The 20,016-nt window shown below is 37.7% G+C and overlaps 1 protein-coding gene across 8 annotated transcripts in view; it reads left to right on the top strand.

The window, feature by feature from the left end:
- The window catches only part of KDM6A (lysine demethylase 6A), a 149,998-nt gene that overhangs the window by 81,439 nt on the left and 48,543 nt on the right, over nucleotides 1-20,016 (top strand). For all 8 annotated transcript variants that reach the window (XM_056506543.1, XM_056506552.1, XM_056506561.1 and 5 more), the window contains exons 7-9: nucleotides 9,626-9,680; nucleotides 12,407-12,441; nucleotides 15,971-16,064. In XM_056506543.1, the coding sequence (XP_056362518.1) occupies nucleotides 9,626-9,680; nucleotides 12,407-12,441; nucleotides 15,971-16,064 (184 nt within the window). The remainder of the gene's footprint in view (nucleotides 1-9,625; nucleotides 9,681-12,406; nucleotides 12,442-15,970; nucleotides 16,065-20,016) is intronic.

A 20,016-nucleotide genomic window follows, 5' to 3' on the forward strand; every position in this document is an offset into this window, starting at 1 on the left:
AAAGATTCCATGCAGTGAATGGTGAAAGAGAGCAAGGAGAGGAAGAGGTAGAGATCATTGTTGAGAAAGGGATTATATGTGAACTTGGGCAATCCTATTTCCTTATACTTTGGCACAAATTTGGTATATCATGACATATATGGAATAAAAGAAGTTTTTGGTTTTAATTTTAAAGAAGCTGGGAGAAAACAAGATTAAATTTACAAGGAGGTAGTTGTAATCAAGTAGTAGAAGAAGCTCAATCATCTCAAAAGATCTTTTCCAACCTAGTTGATTATATAATTTTAATCTTTTATATAAATTGATCAAGAAATAGATAATCTTTTTCTGCTGCGCCATAAAATTTGCAATTCTGTCAACAAATCAGGTATTTAAATAAATATTATGGATAACTCAATCTAAATAATTTCTTGTGTTTGATGTTCACAAGTTTGCAGAACAAATCAGTCACTTACCATGAGGATTTTGAGTATACCAGCTACAAATGGGGAAAACACCAAAGCAGTATTTTCAAAACAGAAAGAAATTAATCTTTTTAAATTCAAAATTATCATGATTCTATTGCTTTTATGTGGCATGTGGTTGAGTCATTTAAGAAAACAAATGGCCACAACAAAAGCAGGTTACCCTGGGGCAGAGGGATGGTCTTCAAAGGGTGGTGAAGTGAACATGATGGGTGTTTGCATTAAAGATGGTTTCATGTTTTTCTTAAAGCAATGTAACTTCAGCTGGTCCCTAAAAGGATGTCTCATTTTCCACCTTGCAGTCCTGATTGCCTCGTTCTGCGCTCTCAGCCACATTGAACTGAGTGATTTTTCATTTCTTTGCTTTTCCCCGTTTACAGACTGAGGTGGATCAGAAGTGTGAGCCAGCTCAGGTTGAGATTGCTGGGTTGATACATCCAGTGCAAGGTTGATGGAATGGGGAGGAGGGGACAGCTGTCTTACCCCTTCTGGTTCAAAATATAATGAGAAACTGCTCTGGAATTGCCAACTGAGACAGCTGGAGCAGAGTTTCTGGTTTGCTTCCTTTGCTGTGGAGGTTGGAATCCTTAGTTAAGAATAACAGTGAGGAACAAAAGAAAAGACCTAGTGGAGCTCAGTCTCAAACACTATGAGCTGTTTCCAGTTCAGCTCAGCTGTGGGTTTAAGGTACAGTCCAAGCACTTACCTACTTTGTTTGAAAACAAAGTGCTAGTGATTGAAACTTACTAGTTTAAACATCACAGTGTGTCAGTTGAGGAGAAAACTGAGTAGAACAGGACTGTAGCTTCTTTAAAAGCCAGTCTGACTGTGATTTTAAAAAAACACACCTTAAGCCAGAACTATCAGCGATGAGAATATGAGAGGCAAGTCAGAAAACACTTCCTAAGTAAAGAGAACAAAGTGAAGTGCTGGTGCACTGGTTGTGCTCAAGCATGGGGAGAGTAAAATGGGGAAGGGATGTAAGGAAAGAGTGTGAAGGGATGTTTTCACACAATTTCACACAATTCTCTGAGACACAGAATGTCTCATCTTTGAGCAAAAGAAAGATAAGAGACCCAAAGCAATGAAAAGACAGAGTTGTCTTGTTGTGCCTTTTTTGGTTTTGTGGACCTTTTTGAAAGGATCCAAGGATTGTAGAGGGGATCCAGCCTGCCTGTGGCTGGCCTTGAACACAGACCCTTTTCCTGGGGCTCTTGGCCCAGTTTGAGCTCCCCATTCACACAGAGGCAGAAAGTGGAAGTAAGTTTTCATCTGGTATTCACTTGTGACTGCTCTGGATTTCACAGATTGTACCAACCTTGCATTAAAGTACTTCGAAATATCATAATGTTTTTGATGGTATTTAAACATTCATGTTAAGTCTGTAATTGCTAAGAATAAACCATTCCAACAGATGAGTCATTGTCAGTAAGAGTCTTCAGGCAAAGGGGGAAGATAGAAGTCTGAAGGTCATATATTCCATGTTTTTCACAATTTTAGAGCATTAACATAAATCATCTATATTTTATGTAAGCAATTTAAGCACAAAATTAATTTTTACTATTTTAAGATGTTGATGATCAAGATAATTGCTAGGGTGCTGTTTAACAAGCATAAAATCAACTCCCAGTGTTTTTTCAAAATCAATTACTGGTTTTGCCTGTTCTGCAGTTAAGACTTGCAAATTACTATGAGAATCCTTGACTTTCTCTGTTATCCCATTGTCATAAACTCTTGCAACACCAATGTTGTTGAAAATGACTTGGCCTTCAGGCTTACATTAAGGAAAAAAAAAAGTGTCCTTTCTGGTGGAAAAGAAAACAGTCCTAGTGTAACCTGGCAGTATTATGGGGCAGTGTCACCTTCAGAGGTGAGACATGAAAGCTGAATTTGCCCCATTCATCAGAAAAATACAATTAATTACAAAATTACCTGCCAGTGACTTGGGGGATGGTTTTCTTCTTAAAAATTGATGACTGTAATAACAACATGCTACTAAGGTTTACCTCACAGTCCAACTTTTTCAGTTCATATCCTGCTGCCCCTTTCCTGTTCACCTTTTCCTACAAAGGACACAGGAAATACTGTGTTCAGTTTTGGTAGCTGTGATTGCACTGTGAAAGGAGAATAAAGCAAGATCTCTAGGAATATAATGCATCTTTTTGTTCATTGGGTAAATTTAGTTGGAAAAAATATTCATATTTCTGAGTACAGTCCACATGATTTCTGACATCTCACTCACTGACATGGTCATTTTCCAGTTTATTTGATTTTTTTTTTTTTTTATTTGGCCTTCTTTTTTCATAGGCACATGTAATCATTGTCTTACATGTGTGTCTTCAGTTCTCCTCTTAAGTACTGATGAATCTTGAACTATTTTGTAGAAAAATGTGGGAATGAAAGATACCAAGGAGAATTTTGGAGGGCATTCTTGTAGAACATGCTGCTCCAGAGCCTTTTGAGATCTGGGAGCTGAACATCAGGTGACAGCTGTAGGAAACCAATCTCCCTGCTGGTGCTCATCCTGCTTAGTGGTGTTGAAGTCTCATGCTTCTAGTGGGGATTTAGAGCCATGATCCTGAAAGCCCTTTGAATGTAGAATTCATACTTAAGGGAAAAAAAGAAATCTTTGTTTTTTATATTTATTAGATAGATATCATTGAGGGAACAGTGGGGGCCATGGGGCAGATTTTCTGAGGGTTTGGTTTTATCAGGGGAAGCTCTGTTTGCTTTTGTTTGGAGATCTGTGGTGGGGGAATTGTGTGGGTTTTGCTGGATTTTGTTTGGTTTGTGGGGTGGGTTTTTTTAATTGGTGGTCAGTAGGAATGCTGGACACGAGCAGGTTGGTTTGTAGCAAACTTTATTTGGTTTTATTACAGGTGCACCCTCTACCCAGTAACAAAACCTATAGAAGAATGAGAACTCAATTTCTCATGTTTTCAATTATCTGCCTTTTAGTAAAAATACTGATTCTGTCTTTCACTTAGAGAAATTTTTCCTCCTTCTTCATACACAAAGCAGTTATTCCAGTAGTTTGCTTCAGGCTTATGCTTTCATCTTGCCTGTAAATCATGAATTTAAATATAATTTTAATTTTTTAATTATTCTTCTAAAGATTCTCATTTGTTAGTAATGTTAAGACATGCTGCTTATATTAGGATATGAAAAAAGCTGCAAAAGAATTAAAATGTGCATGAATTTTATGAATATGCATGAAATATAAAGAAATTAAATACTGATGTACCGATGAACAGCTTGAAGTACTTATTTATAGTCAGTCAGACACTTTTCTATCACTTATTCAAATATTTCTCCTGTATATATATACTTATGAAAGATATTTTTAGCTAGTTCAACTATTATATGCTAGCACATAACAGTTATAGACATATCATTCATTTTTTATGTTCTTTCTCTGAGAAATAAGTAAACAAGTATTTAGGAAAGTGAAAAATTGTGATTTTGAGCCTTAATGTGCTGTTTTACCACCTTGTTATCTTTCTCATATAGGCTTATATTAGTAATTTTTGAGTTTAAACATTGTACATTGAAACCTTATGTATTTTAATTATTCAAAATAACTCATCCATATACATACAGCTATGAGTCCTTTTAGTTTCTTATGTCTAGTTTTATGCCTTTAATTCTACGAGGAACAGCTGCTTTTTTAGGTAAAAAACAAGGTGAAGGGCTTTGGCTCTTGCAGGTTGGATATCCAAGATTTCAAGTACTTCACAGAAAAAAGCATTTTGTGGAAAGCAAAATGAAATTAATCAAAATATAATTTCAGTAGAAGTGTAAGTGGATGAAAAGCAGCATTTGGGATTGAAGTTTCTCTCTTAGTCTTTGTAGTTTGCTTATATCAATGGTGGAAAGACATGTACAAGAAGTAAATTCATGGAAGGTTTTCAATGCAGCATGGCACTGTAATGAAACTGCAGGAGAATTATTAATGTGACTGGTTTTGACAGTGGATAGTGATACCACAATATCTGGCCTACAGAGTGTTCTCTTTTGTTCTCTCTTACCTAGTTTCACTCAGGTTTTTGATTAATTCCTGTAAAAGAGAATTGCAGGTGTATTTTAGAAATGTCATGATTACAAAGAGGAGTGAGTGCTAAGACTGAATTCCCATGCTGTGTGGCACCTTTGGTCATTTGGGAGGTGGGGAAGAAACGCCATGGGAAAAGGAATGGGTGATTTGGAAGCTGGGCATTCAGTCTAAGGGTATTGGTGCTGGGTGGGGCAATCCTGCACATATGGACAGACTGGGGAATGATGTGGTGGAGAGGAGTGCTGTGGGAAGGGGCCTGGGCATCCGAGTCACGGGCAAGGTGAACGTGAGCCAGCAGTGCCCTGGCAGCCAGCAGGGACATCCCTGTCCTGGGGACATCAGGGACAGCATCCCCAGCTGGGCAGGGCAGGGATTGTCCCTCTCTGCTCTGGGCTGGGGCAGCCTCATCTCCAGTGATGGGGGCAGCTTTGGGCCACAGGAAAAAAGACGTGAAACTGTTGGAGAGTGGCTAAAGGCAACAAAGATGGAGAAGGACCTTGAGGAGAAGCCGTGTGAGGAGGGGCTGAGGGCACCTGGTCTGTTCACCTGGAGGAGACTGAGGGGAGACCTCAGTGCAGTCACAACTTCCTTGTGAGGGGCAGAGGAGGGGCAGGCACTGATCTCTGCTCTGTGGTGACAGTGACAGGACTGAGGGAATGGCCAGAAGCTGTTTCAGGGCAGGTTTAGGTTGGGTATTAGGAAAAGGTTCTTCCCCAGAGGGTGGCTGGGCACTGAACAGGCTCCCCAGGACAGGGGTCACAGCATCAGCCTGGCAGAGCTCAAGGGACATTTGGTCAGTGCTCTTGGGCACATGGTGTGACTCCTGGGGATGGTGCTGGGCCAGCAGTTGGACTCAGCAATCCCTGTGGGTCCTTTCCAGCTCAGGATATTCTCTGGTTCTGGTGTGCTTCATTCATGGACCTTCTCCTTAAGAGGCACCTCCATCCAGACAGATGCAGTTCTGTGAGGTGTAGCCATGACTGCAGGGTTGGCATTCGGAAATACTGGAGTGCAGGCACAGGCTGCCAGCAAGGACTGAGCTGTGCTGTCTGTGAGCCTGGGCAGCTCTGGGCTGGAGGCTGAGCCCTGGAGCGAGCCCAGCTCCAGCTTGGGCGGATCAGCTTCATGGCCGTGCTGCTGCTGCAGCAGAGGCAGCATCCCCCAGTTTGCCTGTGGCTTTCGGTGCCTGCTGGCAGTCAATCTTTCAGGCTGTTAGCACAGGAATAGCTGAATTCTGATGTTGCAGAATAAAATAATGTATAAAAGGTAGAGGCAAATGAGAGTGTTGAGATAGCTTTTTGAAAATCACTATGTGAGATATTGATCAGTAAATTCAGATGCGGCCTTTTTTTGGCTTGCAGAAATGCAGCTTGTATGTTTTTTCTGTTTAAAAATAATTTTTCTCTTAGAGCTTGTCAGAACAAGAGATTTTTCAGAGTGCACTGCTGCTATTCAGTGTATATGTGTATGTGGCCTTTGTTCCTTCTGTCCTCCAGCAGGTTTGTTTTTTTTCCCCCTGTCTCTAAGTTGACTTTTTTTGAATTTTGGACAAAAGCACCCGAGTGTTTACACTACACAAACCTTTCTCTCGCAAGCTGAATGTGTTGTGAGCTCAGAAGGCAGTGGGGAGCTGCAGGACGAGCTGCTGTAGCGGCACATGGAGCGTGTCCTCTCCTGACCCTGTCCCCTGGTCCCAGAGATGCCTGGCAAATGGAGGCTTGGCACTCTGCCCCGGCTGGTTACACAAGGCTCCCCGTGTCCTACTTATCTGAACAAAAGCTGCTCTGAGCAGCACGGGCATCACACCTAGGTCACACAGGCAGAAAAAGCCATCTCCTGACAGAATTTTACTGAGTCATGATGGAGCTTTCCTTCATGGTAAGTCGGTGAGGATTGTCAGGTTTCAGATGATGGCTTGCCTTGCTTGCTGAGTAAATGCAGAGCCGAGAGCTATTAAACTTGCTGATGTCACCCTGGAAAGGAGGAGGGAGTAGAATCACTACTTGAGGTCTCAGGTTTGGATGTAAACAGAGACAGTACTGAAAATCTTTCACTGAACAGAAAAGGGTTCGTTTTGCTTTTGTCATTTATTGATTAAAGAAACAACAAAACCTTTACTTGCCTGTTACATTGTAAAGAGTCGGTGTTAATTCTGTGAGAGAAAGCATGTTAAGTTACCTAAATCAGTGTCACCTTACTGTTACTTTACTGCCAGACCTAGTGCTTTCATCAGTTCTTTCTATGGAATCCACTGTACCTCTCATCCTTGGAAAGGTTATCTTCGGAATTGTTTCCACCATCAGAGGCAAGTCAAGGACTCCAGAGGGGATGGAATGGGCTGTAGATAACTCTGCAATTACAGATGGCTACAAATCAGGGTGATTTAGGGCTTGGCTGATCTTAAAGGTCCTTTCTAACCTAAACGATTCTATGATTGTGGCAGCCCTTGAGAAGAGCCTGTTAGTTTTTAACATTCAGAACACTGCCTTCTAGGTAAATCCTCTTACTGGGGATTTGAATTTCTATAGACTGCTGTCTGCCTTGAGGTATTGTGTGTCGTCTCTGAGCTGCAGCGGCCTCTCCTGCATAACAACTATTCCACACAGCAGTAGCCAGCTCAGTGCTGCAATATTTGAGAGGGGTGCAGATGTTTGCCAGCCGCTGCTGTTGGTTGCAGAAATGGAAGTTGGAAATTATTACTATTTCTTTAATTTTTTGGTGCTGGTAATTGTGATTAGTGGATCTGCATTTGGCTGACAAGGTTGATGTGTTAGAATTTGTGCATGGGGGTTTTTTTTGTCTGATTTTGAGTACTTAATGGGGAGCTATGTATTATTTATCCGGCAAGAGGTGTAGGTTTGCTCGTGTGTGTGCATTTTAGAGGTTGGAAAGGTTCTGGGGTTTCTGTGTATTGCTTTTAATTGTGATAACTGTCTAGTGTAAATGGTGTGTTTTTCTGTAGTTACTGGCTTTGGTTTATCAATTTCTTTACCGTTTGTAGATTAGTGAACAGTGCAAGTATATTTACCACACTGAGAAAATTTTCATAATGTGAATTTTTCAATTTCAGAAGTTGACTACTGTAGCAGTGAATATTTATTTTTTAGGAGGCATTGCTGAGACTATTTCTTCTGTTTTTTACTGTATAGTACTTGATACTATTGGCATACTTACATATTAAAATGGTTAGATACTCTTGCATGGTTGCCTGCTTTTGCTCAGTGAGTCTCACTGCAGTAACCCTTCAGAAGAGCTGCTACAGAACAGTTGTCAGTCTTTTTTCTTTAGATCTGCTTATTTTTTATAATAGCAATGCTAGGTGAGAGCAAATCTGTTCCATTCTGCTTTATCTTTCCATAATAATTGTAAGTGACGGTGCACGATGACATATCTGTACAGGAAGGATTTTGTACCTTTTAGATTGGTAACACTCAATTGTACAGGCCAGAGCCTTTTTTTTTTTTTTTTTTCTTTTGGCAGGCAAAATGCAATTTAAGATAGAGCATTTTATTTTTATTTAGTTTTTTTTTTTTAAGTTGTCTGGTTAGTCGAATCACTATGGTAACAGACTAAAGGATGTCTCTGAGGCACTCAACCTGCATTGCAATGTAAGTGAGGGGAGACTGTAAGTTGTCTGCCTGCTGAGCAGTAGGGAAAGGGACAGACACAGCAGAGAAATAACCTAATATTTAATATTTTGAAGCTATTACTTAATGCTTGTGTTAAGGTTAAAAAGTTACTTTACAATGTGAATCCTTTGGTTTTTGTGTTCTCTTCTGGGGGGATATTACTAAAGTGTTTGTTATAAATAATGAATTTGTGTTACTTGAGTTTGGTTCATTTTTTAAATGCTGTTATGTGTTACAAATGATGTTGATAAAGTGGGTGAGGAGGAAGCTGCATCAGTTTATGTTAGAGCTTATGGAAGTGTCAGCATTCTTATGTCTTGTTATGGATAATACATTAATTTTCAATTTTTTTGTCCCTATTAAAATTAGGATTTTTTGTAATGCTCTGATAAAATCTTACCCATCTTAGAGATGTGTTTTGTATGGACATTCTGTACTCAAGGAGTTATTATGACCATAAGGAAAGTTAAGTAGCATCTAATAGCTCTGAGTACAACAACACTGAAAGTGTATTGCACATATCCATTGATACAGACTTTCTTCCCAGCTACAGCAGTAGGCTTCCAGTGCCACCTAGTTTGGCATCCTGAATATTTTGATATAAATTATAATTTTTATGATAGAAAGTAAAGTATACTAAAGCATCAGTCATTTTTGGTGTATTAGAAATCACCTCACACTGAATTTTGTAAATAACTGTATTTATTAACAGTAGTATTTCATAGAGTAACTCTTAGACTCCTATATTCCTAGGCCTTATTCTCTGTTGAACTAGTGCATCAGTGGAAATGTCACACCATCTAGGGATTTTCTTAAATGCTCAGGCACTGGAGTTTCTGTGCCTCTTCCATTAATTTTTATACACCTGTGTCTCAAACTAAATAGTGATCAGTGACACTTACAGACAGAGTTCATTGCTCTGCTTTTGTGACCTCCTTTATAGATGAGTGAAAAACTTAGCTTAGCACCTAGAATGTAGTTTTTATATTCCTTGAAGAACAGTGATTAAAATTAAACAAACTTTGTGAGAACTTATGAACTTAATATTTTAATGTATTAAATGCTTTTTTGACAAGAGTTCAATTTTTTTAAAACTAAAGATAATTCAGTTTGTAGGGAGAGTGTTCTGTTTTTCTAGATAGATTGAGTGCATGAAGCTGTGAGCTGGTGTGTCTGTAGTCCCAGCTGTGTGTATAAAAACTTGATATTCCAATTTTGACCATTCATTTTGATGCCTTCATCCTTTCAGATGCAACCCCAGTTGTTTTGTGAAGATGTGTTGCCGTCTTACATTACTAGAAGCATTGAAATGTTTGCAATAAAAAAAAATTACTTTCCTCTAGTAAATTGAAATATATATTTTTTAAGACACATGGTAAAATATGGTATTGATTTTCAAGTACAAAATTGATTTAGTAGTTTGCCCAAGTGCTAGTACTACTTTATTTGAAAAGCAAATAATTCTTTTTTCTTTCCAGCATTTTCAGTTAGCTTTGATTGACTGCAATCCCTGCACTTTGTCTAACGCTGAAAGTAAGTAACCAATAAGTATTTATTTTATTGGGGATTTCTTTGAAGTCTTAATGCTCACAACTGTGTGAATTTTTAATGAACCAGATCTTCAAAATCAGAAGAATTGGTGCTGAGAGAAGGACACTACAAAACATGTCTCCTTCTCTCAGTAGAGACAGATGTTCCAGTGGAATTGTGGATTATTTTAGTAAATGGAATAAGTAAAAATTGAGACTTAGCTTATTCATTACTCTGAAGACATGAGTTCTGGAGGAAATTTATTACTTGACTGCTTTTTATTTATTTATAAACTTGGTGCTTGTGATGTGGCAGACATTTAATAGCAATTACTTAAAACTTTGCATCGTCTTGATAATCTATAAATTTTCAGTGATTATTTTCATGCCAGTTAAATTTATAGATCCAAAATTCAGCATCAATCTTCCTGTAGAAATAAGAATTGAAACCACACATTTGATTTTTTTTTAATTTTTTATGTCAACTGTATATTAGTCTGTATTTGAACATGTTAATCTTTAGTGCAGTGGGATCTATCACTGGCAGAGTGTACTGTAGGCTGTAACAGTGTCCTGCAGTAACTTACCCATAGTTAGTGGAATTGTATACAAGAATAAACGTGTGTTTCTTTGTGTTTTGGATTCTGTAAGAATTAAAAGGCTGAGAGTTGTGAACAAAATTATTCCTTTAGTTTTTAAGGTACCTTCATGTTGAGCTTAAGTTACCTCTCAAGTCTCACTTCAGAGACATTGGATAAAATATTTAAAAGCATTTCTTTAAAAACTGGATGGAACTGTGAATATTGTATCAGCAAGGTAGTGAAAGGGAGTCTGTTCACATGACTGAAACCACTGGCTGTACCAAGGAGCCAGCTGTGCTTCAAGGCCATCTTCAAAGCTTTGCCATTTATCAGGAGCAGGCACAGATAATTTTGTAAAAATTTGCAGAATTCTCCCTGAGTCAATAGGCTTTTATTGCTTTTCTAGCAGACATGTGATTCTTTATTGTCTTTTTTTGTTTTTTCATATTCTTTTTCACTAACTTTATCAGTTCTCACTAAATCTCTGAATTTCTGTAAGATTTTCCTAACCCTTCCCCTCCAGTGTCCTCTGCCCCCAGATTTGTGTAGAGGGTTAGCCCCATTTAGAGGCTTCAGTGCCTGATAAACCCAAGGGATGAGGGTGAAGAGGTGCTTGGTCAGAGGTGCTGTTCTGGGAAGGAGAACTGAACCCCCTGCCCCAGGGTGCTGAGTACCCTCACTGAATGCTCCATTTAATCCTCCCCTTTGCATTTCTAAGGGCTGGGTGAGTAGCAGCATTACACTGAGTGTGTTCCCAGCAGAAATGTTAGAGTACTAAGCATCTCTTCTTCCTATTTAGGCAGTCTCTAATCTGACACCTTTAATTTTCCTTTCCCCTCCAAGGCATCGCTTCATTTTGGTGCTTCACACTGAAGGGGTTTTGTTAGGAGGGAAAAAAATACAGGGAGGTTTTTTTAGGTAATGAACTCCTGAAACAAAAGCAGAGCTTTTCTTTCATCAGTACAAAGTGAAGTTTGATGATGCAGTGAACATAATGGGTGTGTTATGTCCTCTTTAGCAAGGAACACAAAAAGTTTATTAAAATTTTAGATGATGCATTTCATTCTGACCTGGTTTCCAAAGTGCACTCAGCTTTCTTCTTTATAGTGGAGGACAAAGCAGTGCACAAAGGGAGATTTTTTTCCCTCCTCTATGACCCAGCATGAAACCCTGAATTCCATATTACCTGTATGTATGGTAATTTGGTGTCACATTATTCTGTAGCTTCAAGGGAGTGAAATCTGTGTAATTGAAATAAATTGAGCTTGGCTCAGACACAGGTATTTTCTTACTTGTAATCCTCATGAACACAGAGCAAAGTCTGTCTCAAAGGAACTTTTCTTTCCTCATCAAAGCAGAATGAGGATGGCATTCATCTCAATTAGCTTTAGCTATCTACCAATCCATGGATAGTCCAGGTTAGCAGTTCTCAGGTCTTTTCTGTCATGATTTGAGCAGCATAAGGGTAATTTTCCCTCTGCATTTACTCTTCAACAACTTCCATTTTTCTTTCTCCAGCCAGCAATCTTCTTGCCTGCACAGGCTGCTGTTAGTATTATGGCATTCTGGACAATTTGTAGGAGGAATTGAAAATGCTTAACAGTAACAATCAGACTATTACCTGTGGTTAATACTTCTGATTCAGTTTAACAAGAGAAAGGCAATTCCTAAAAAGGAGTAAAAAACACCTATTTTTAAGATCCCTTATAAAACTAGCAGCGTGTAACATAATGTTCTGGAACTCAGCTAGTCTGTTTCTTGGCAGCTAAATGAAAATGTTTATTTCTAGCTTGGTTATGTACAGAAAATATTACCTGTGTTCTCTTACCTCAGCTTCAAGAGATTTTATTGCTGAGTGTACTGAAAGGTTAATGGACTCTCTGTTTCAGAATACAAATAAACTCCATGGGATGCTTTTCTCAGTATCTGTTTTCAGTTTTTGTGCTTTATTAGGATACTCATTTTCTGTCAGGTTTGGTATATTAAGTGTAAAATATCAATGTAAAAAAATATTCTTTTGGTATCTTCAAAACATAATTTGTCTTGGGTTTGCATTGATAAATTTGAAACTTGTTTATCCCTCTCTTCAAAACACTGTAATTGCTGTTGTTTATTAAAACTAATAATTTTGATTTTTCCACTCTTACAGTTCAGTTTCACATTGCCCACTTATATGAAATCCAGGTAAGCTTTAAGCTCATTTTCATAAAGTGTGGTTGAGTTTCAAACTGTGTGATGTAATCAGTCTGTGGAATTCAGTTATAGATGTTCTAGTAAAGTTAGACTAAAGTCTTGACTCACTCAAGAAGCTAAATCAAAAATATTGTTTGTGTGGAGTGTTGTGCTATAAAATGGAATAGCTATCTTAATAACATATATTGACTGATGTCCCAATTTGATTTCAAAAAACAAATGCCAAAATAAAACTTTCAGGAAAATTGTTTTTTCAGATTTTATTTATATTTAAAAGGTTATATGTAGATTTAAAAATATGAAGTTTCTCAATTCATATATATATATATATATATATATATATATATATAAATATTATTTCTCATATACTCACACAGAATCAATTCCAACCAGTTGCCCATGTGCCTTTAAAGTATATGTGGTATATTTGGCATGAAATTTTCAAATTTAAGTGCAATTTTTAAAGTTTTTAAATTTTCAAATTAAATTGATGCATGTGGCAATAGGGATCTACAGTCAACAGCAAATAAAGCTGTGTTACTAATTCTGTGTCAAATCCTACCACAGAGCTTTTCAGGTGAATCTTTTGGGAAATTACAGAACACTTCCTGAGCTTCCAGAATATAAATAAATTGAAACCAAGTGGCTACTGAGATATCTATGGTATATTTGAGATTTGACTGACTGGTTACATTATGTAGATGTTGTGCCCCTTTACCACATTTTATAGGTATCATATGACTGAGGAAGGGATGTGACATGAAAACAAAACCTGTTGTAAATGAAATGGATGACAGACATAAAGTATATTTTCAGTTAGTTAGAATGTACGTGCTGTCTTTTTATGGCACATTGAAAAATGGCCTGAAGTATTTCTACATAAATCAAAGATACAAATCTGATAAATAGAATATTTTTCTTTTGAATGCTTTTGGTGCAAAGTCATATGACAGGACAGAAATCTCCCATCCCAACACACCATTAAGCAATGGTGGATTGTTGTGGTTCTTATTTGGCTACCATCCAGATTCCATTCAGCACATCAGTTCTGTTTTAGTCCAGCAGATCAGAAAGAAGTTAAACAGCCCAGGTCACCCTGCCAGGTGTCCTGTGTAAGTGTGAGACCAGTGGTAGCTGTGCTTAGGCTGTGCTTTCTGGCTGACAGTTATAGGCAGCAGGAACTCAGTTTTCATGCAAGTCAGAGCTAAAATTTTCAGTTCATTCTGCTCTTAGGCTTGGTTTGTCTCACAGTTCTGGTTGGGAAGGGTATCTTGCTTTCTGGAATTTGACAACCAAAAGAGTCCTGGCTTCCTATGGATATTATCTCTGATACAATTGGAGAGGTTTTGGAGACAGGCTGGTTGCTTGGTTTCTTTTACAGGACACAGTGAAAGAGTGAACCCCTCCATATGCTTAAAAATTATCTACTCTCTTTATTAATATTAATGAAAAATTCCTTAATTAAGTACCACAATTCTGCACTTTAAAATGGTGGATTGCCAGGCTGTGGACAAGAGACAGGCCTGGTGCTGATGAGAATTACCAGTGGTTTTTATGGTGTTCAATGCTGGTTTCTAATATTTCACCTCTGGAAGTGAGATGGCTTGTACAGTGTCTAAAGAAAGATGCTGGATTGGGCTCTCCTCCCCTTTTCCATGTCTAAGACCATTCATGATCCAGCCAAACATCAAGGACTTTGGAATTAGCATAGAGACATAAAGTTCTTCCCTGTGAGGGTGGTGAGGCCCTGGACAGGTTGCCCAGAGAAGCTGTGGATGCTCTGTCCCTGGAATTGTCTGTGGCCAGCTCAGACAGAGCTCTGAGCCACCTCATCTGGTGAAAGGTGTCTCTGCCCATGGCAGGAGGCTGGAATTAGAATGATCTTTTAGGTACTTTCCAACCCAAACCATTCTGATTTGATGAAATAAAACCAAATGTAAACATTGTGACAGATTTTGTTAGGCTTATAGGTAATCAGATTTATAAACAGTAAATGCAACGACAAATAACAAAAGTAAAAAATACTCTAGGTCTGGAAAACATGCTCTATTTTAAAAGGCCATTCTGGAACCCCCTGAGCCTCTAAACATATTTTTCAAAATGTGACTATTAGGCACTAATATTTACCTAATTTGACATCTGGATTGCTGCCTCTTCTGTCATGCTCTACAGTGAACTTCCCTTCATTTGCTCAACATTCATAGTCATAAACTACAAATTTTGTTACCAGTGCTAAATTTAAAATATTTTCCTGATTGTTTTTCTTTTGCTGAACATGAATATTTTATTTATTTTTATTATTTGTTTTCTTACCAGTTGTCTGCATTTCATGAACACCAATTAAAAATCTTTTCTACCAACTTCCCCTTGTTCCATTTGAAAGTATGTAATTGCTGCTTTAATTTTTCTTCCTGACTAGAATAAGGTTTTTAAATCATCAGTTGTCATTTGTGATTTTGAGATTTCAAGAACTTGATAACATTTTTAAATTCTAGTAGGTATTTAATTGTTTAGAGCTTTCTTCCCAGTTGTCCCTTCAAAACACCAATACTGATTACTGTGTACTCCTTGCTTAAAACAAGTGTAATCAAACCACAGTCATTTGCATTTAGGTGGCCCCATTTATTTTAATGTACTCTTCATCTGTTTGCCAGAATGAAGTCTAATGTTGAATTATCTAAAAGCATATTTGGGGAAGAGGAGGCACAGAATAGTTGAGCATTTAAAATACATTTACTTTTAAGCAACTACTGTTAGGGAATGCAAAGATAAATGCTGACATTATTACCAAATAATTCATCAAATAATTATTTAGAAGTCTTAACCTTTAATATACACAAAACAGCTCATACAGTTCACAGAAGTCAATAAAGCACCCAGTCCTAACCTGGAAATGTGTTTTCTCTACCACCTGTTTCTGTAGGGAATTGAAAATTGAATGTTTCCAGACTCTAGGCACACCTAAACTACACAGCACATAATAAGATTTTGCCACCTTCATTATCTAGGCATAAACCTTTTAATTCTATATGTGGTCAGACTCTTACCAGGATAACAAATACCTTGAAATAGGCAGTTCAAATATACCAAGGGAAGGAAAGAGGCAAAATTATACCAGCCACCAATTACTGATAATCTTTGTCACAAATTTCCTGGGAGGAATTTGTGTGGGGTTTTCTCAGATGTAGATTAACATTCAAGTATTCCTCTTAAAAGCAGAATATTCATTGTAGTATAAGAAGCATAATGCATGTATGAAGAGTTGACAAAATTAAATAGTTTGCAAATTTCCCTCAATTATTTTAAGTAACCAGTTTCTATTAAATACTATATTTATGGAAGTTATTCTCTTACCCTATATATACATCACTCATTAAAGCTTTCATATGCACTGTATGCAAAAAAAAAAATCTAGAATTTTTGTCAATGTGTTTGTGTGCTGTCAGTGCTGTGAAATCGTTGCTATTGGTGATCTGTTGTAAGCTCTATGATTAATGCATTTACTTTTTTCCTTTTGCAGAGAAAGTATCACTCTGCAAAGGAAGCTTATGAACAGCTTTTGCAGATCGAAAACCTTCCTGCACAAGTAAAAGCAACTGTCTTACAGCAGTTAGGTATGTAAAATTGACTTCTGTTTTCCTCTGTCTTTCGTTTTTGCCATCTTTGCCTTCAGCAGTGTTTTTAAAGGCTCCGTTTCCAAAGTGAGTCTTAGATACACTGCACATGGTACGTGAGATTTTCACCCAGATAGAACATGTAGCAGTAGATAATCAAGCAAATAAGAGAGGAGGAAAATATTTTTGTTAAACTTACAAAATTAAAAAGCTCTTGTGTGTTAGATTTTGGGCAGTGAGAGGATGGTCTTTCAGAGAAAGAGGGTAGCAGTTGGAATTCTGTGTTCTCTGTTCTGCCTCTGTTAATGTCCCTTGAAAATTGCCAGGCAAAATGCAGTAAACCTCAATACTCTGTGTCAGACCAGAAGAACACGGCAACTGAAAAATTTACCTTTTCTTTCTTTATGCTATGTAATGAAAACCAGCTTCTGTAACTAAAAGGTTTATTTATCATAAGGGTCCATTAAAAAAAAAAACCACATAAAAAGTGAAAAGGAATTATTTTTTTAATTGTCATTTTTCATGTTACAGAAAGCTGATAAATAATTTTTAGACAAAAATTTCTAAAAAATGGGTAGAATAAAATGCTTTTGTCCTCTATAGCATATAAAAGTATTTCCAGAATATTTTGTTAAAATTGTTCAACACAGTACAGAGCTTCTTCATTCACCTTCTCCATGTTCTTCATCTAATTTATTATTCTAAATATTAATTTAGCCTGCTTATGCCCATTTTTATTTTTTTTCCCTTTTTACATAGTGGTCATTTAACTCAGATTTGTAACTGGCATTAAGTTATGGCCAGAGTGCATTCTTTTTCTGTGATGCAGGTTGTGTGTGGATTTGGAGTGGGTTGATTAGTGCTCTGTGACAAAATGTCAAAATCAGTGGGCTAATTTTGAGTCATCTCAGTGAAATCACAAGTGAAACTGCTGGAGGAGTTTGCTGCAGGACTCTGGGTGTTGCTCTTTTTGCTGTCACGGGGCAGTGTTGCTTACATCTCAGTAAGCCCTTTGGTTTTTTTGTTTTTTTTTTTTAGCTTGGTATTATGTCACCTAGTGTAAATTGTCAGCAGTTTCATCCAGAAAGGCTGTGCATCTGATCAGTGGAAGACAGGCTTCTCAAAAGAGCTGACCAACTCTTTTTCATCTCTGTTTGGTGTGTGTTGCCACAATAGAAGCAAAGGCACATGGTTGTATTCATAAAATCCTGCCACAGGTCTCTCTGCTAGCAGTAAGAGCAGTGACTTTGAGAATTGTCTGCTGTCTGAAAACTGGATTAACTCTCTTTATTCAATCAGCATAGGTCACCCAGTTTTGTTGTGTGGGTGGCTTCTATGTGGGGAAAGGGATAGAGTGGTCTTAACTGGAACATTGAAGGAATAATGCCTTTTCCTTTGCTCTTCTCTGTTAACAGTGGTATTTGCCAGAGTCTGGTGTTTATCACAGATTTAGTCTTTAGCAGCTGGTAATAAAAACACCTCCTCAGGAAGCACAGTCCGGGTGGTGCACTGCTGCTTAGAAAAAATAATAGAAAATACCTGCCATCTGCCAGAATGCTACTTGCAAAACCCAGTCAAAGCATATTTGTTTTTCTATATTGAACTATTTTTTTTTTTTTCACTTTGACAGAAAAAATCAGTTTGAAAATAGCTTTTGTTTATTTTCCTTTGCTACTTAATGTTTATTGAGCCAGATTGGAATTTAAGCAAGTTCAGATATCTTGTGAGAGAACTACCAAAATCTTTGCTCCTGTTGCTGGTTTCCAGAGCTGTGACTGTGGAGGAGAGCCCTGTGATTCCCAGATAAACACATACCTACTTGAGCTGATGAATGCTGACTAGTTCAGGTAGACATCACAGTAAGATCTGTACAGGTGGATAAGAGCAGTTTGTTCCTTCCTTTCCTTCATTTGCTTTCCAGACAATTCTTTTCACCACTTTTCCCAAAATGACATTAAATTAATAAGACTGAAGATCAAATCTGTCCCAATATGCTTTTTACAGTTGTTACAGCTGTTGCATAAGTAAGAGTAAGAACAATATAAGCATCTGCTTAGAGTTCCCAAAGTGCTCTCCCAGAGAATTTTGGCTAGGGGCATTCCTTGATGGTGTCTGTGTAATGGGATGAGGCATCTGAGGTGCTGAAATGGGGAAGAAGTTCATGTCTTCAGAGACACTCACATTTACTAAAGAAAAAGTGATTGCCACCAATTCAAGTGTGAGAATGATTGATAAGCATGAAAAAAAGACTCATGAGCTAGGCTAGCACTTCAGATGGATTTGTTCCAAATTTGTTTTGAAAGAGATTGCAGATCTGCAAAAGAACATGGAATATTTGTGAAGTATGGACAAGGTCTGTGGTTTGGTTTATCATATTAAGAGTGTCCCAGCAGTGGAAAAATAGTGGTTATGCTGGTTGAGAATTGGAGATAGGTCTTGCAAATGGGAAACTGCACACCTTAGGGGTTTTCCTCACCTTCTTTATGTGCATTCTTCATTTTATGCTCAAGAACAGATCCAGTTTCCTCTTCCTGTGCTATCTAGTCTACACTTCTGTTTGCTCTCCCTTTCTTACTTTCTGCCTTTTTCAACTCCCTGTGCAGGAAGATAAAATTGGGAAGCAACCCTTGTTTCAGTAGAGAAACCAGATAGGGATTGCTGGTTCTCATTTGTGTCATCTAGAAATAGACTCTTTTTTTTTTATCAGTGAACCTCAGTAAAGATCTCACAAAGATACAACATGTTATCTTTCAATCCAGCAGGGTCCTGATGAAACAGAAAACAGGCACACAACATTTCTAAAGATAGTGGAAATTGTTTAATGTCTTCTTTTACCCTTGTTCATAATCCCTGAACTGTTATCTTTATCTCAGGCTTTGTCTGGAACATATATCCTTAATGTACTGTTACTCAGGTGAATTCCAATAACTAACCTCAGAGAAACCTTTTTTTTCTTAAAGCATGAGCATTTTCTGTATGCTGAAGAATTTTAGAGGCTTGGGATTTGAATCAAAATCATAGCTTGTTTATTAATGTGATGACCCAAAATTGTGTTATATGACTGCAAAAATCCCTGGGGTTTTTTGCCTTCTTTTTTTTTTTTTTTTTTTTCTCAGTTGGTAGATTTTTTTACCTGATTGATTTTCAGTCAAGATAAAGTACTTTTTTTAGCACTGTGACCACTTGACACCTTACCTGACATTTCGTGCAGTCCATGAAATATTCAAACTTCTGCTTGTGACCACAATTTTCAAGTGATATTTCTTAGACCAACTCAGGAAAATGTTCTTCAGTAGCTGTGATTTTGTTTTCAACTGCATTTGTTAAAGTTTGGAAGTTTGCATTCCATTTGCAGAAGTGTGGTGTCTGTTAACAAGTGAGAGCCCATGAAATAAAAAAACGAGCAGTGTAGAACAGGTAGAATAAAAATAATAAAGGAAAGTGTAATTACAGAGAGTGAGGTGAGCCTGCAAATACTCATCAGTTAAGTTCTCAGTCTTGCCTGGCTGTGTAGTTAGACTTCATCAAAAAGCACAGATTTAGAGTGCTGAAAGTTTAGCTCTCAGAGGTTTTAAATGGACAGGCAGTTCAGGTGTGTGCTCAACTCTGTCATTAACCAGAACTTTATACAAACCTTGGGTAGTTCATGATATCAGTGTCATTATGTTCCACAAGGGGCTGCTTATGGGTGTGACAGGGACAGTCTTTTGTCACATTTTACATTTTACAAATGTTTTCTGAAAAGCAGTGGCCTGTTAAGACAAATACATGGCTTTTGAGCAGACAGCAAGACCTTGCTGAGCATGTGGTATGCAGTGATTTCAGCAAGCCAGCTGCTGGCCACAAAAGATTTCCTTGTTTGTACTCCTTGTATGAGCAGCAGTGAGATGGTTTTGTGGCTGCTGGAAAGAATTCCATCTGAGCATAGAGGCAGATGAGGAGCAGCTGGAGA

Source organism: Oenanthe melanoleuca, chromosome 1 (genome assembly GCF_029582105.1).
Source record: "Oenanthe melanoleuca isolate GR-GAL-2019-014 chromosome 1, OMel1.0, whole genome shotgun sequence".
Lineage (NCBI taxonomy): Eukaryota > Metazoa > Chordata > Aves > Passeriformes > Muscicapidae > Oenanthe > Oenanthe melanoleuca.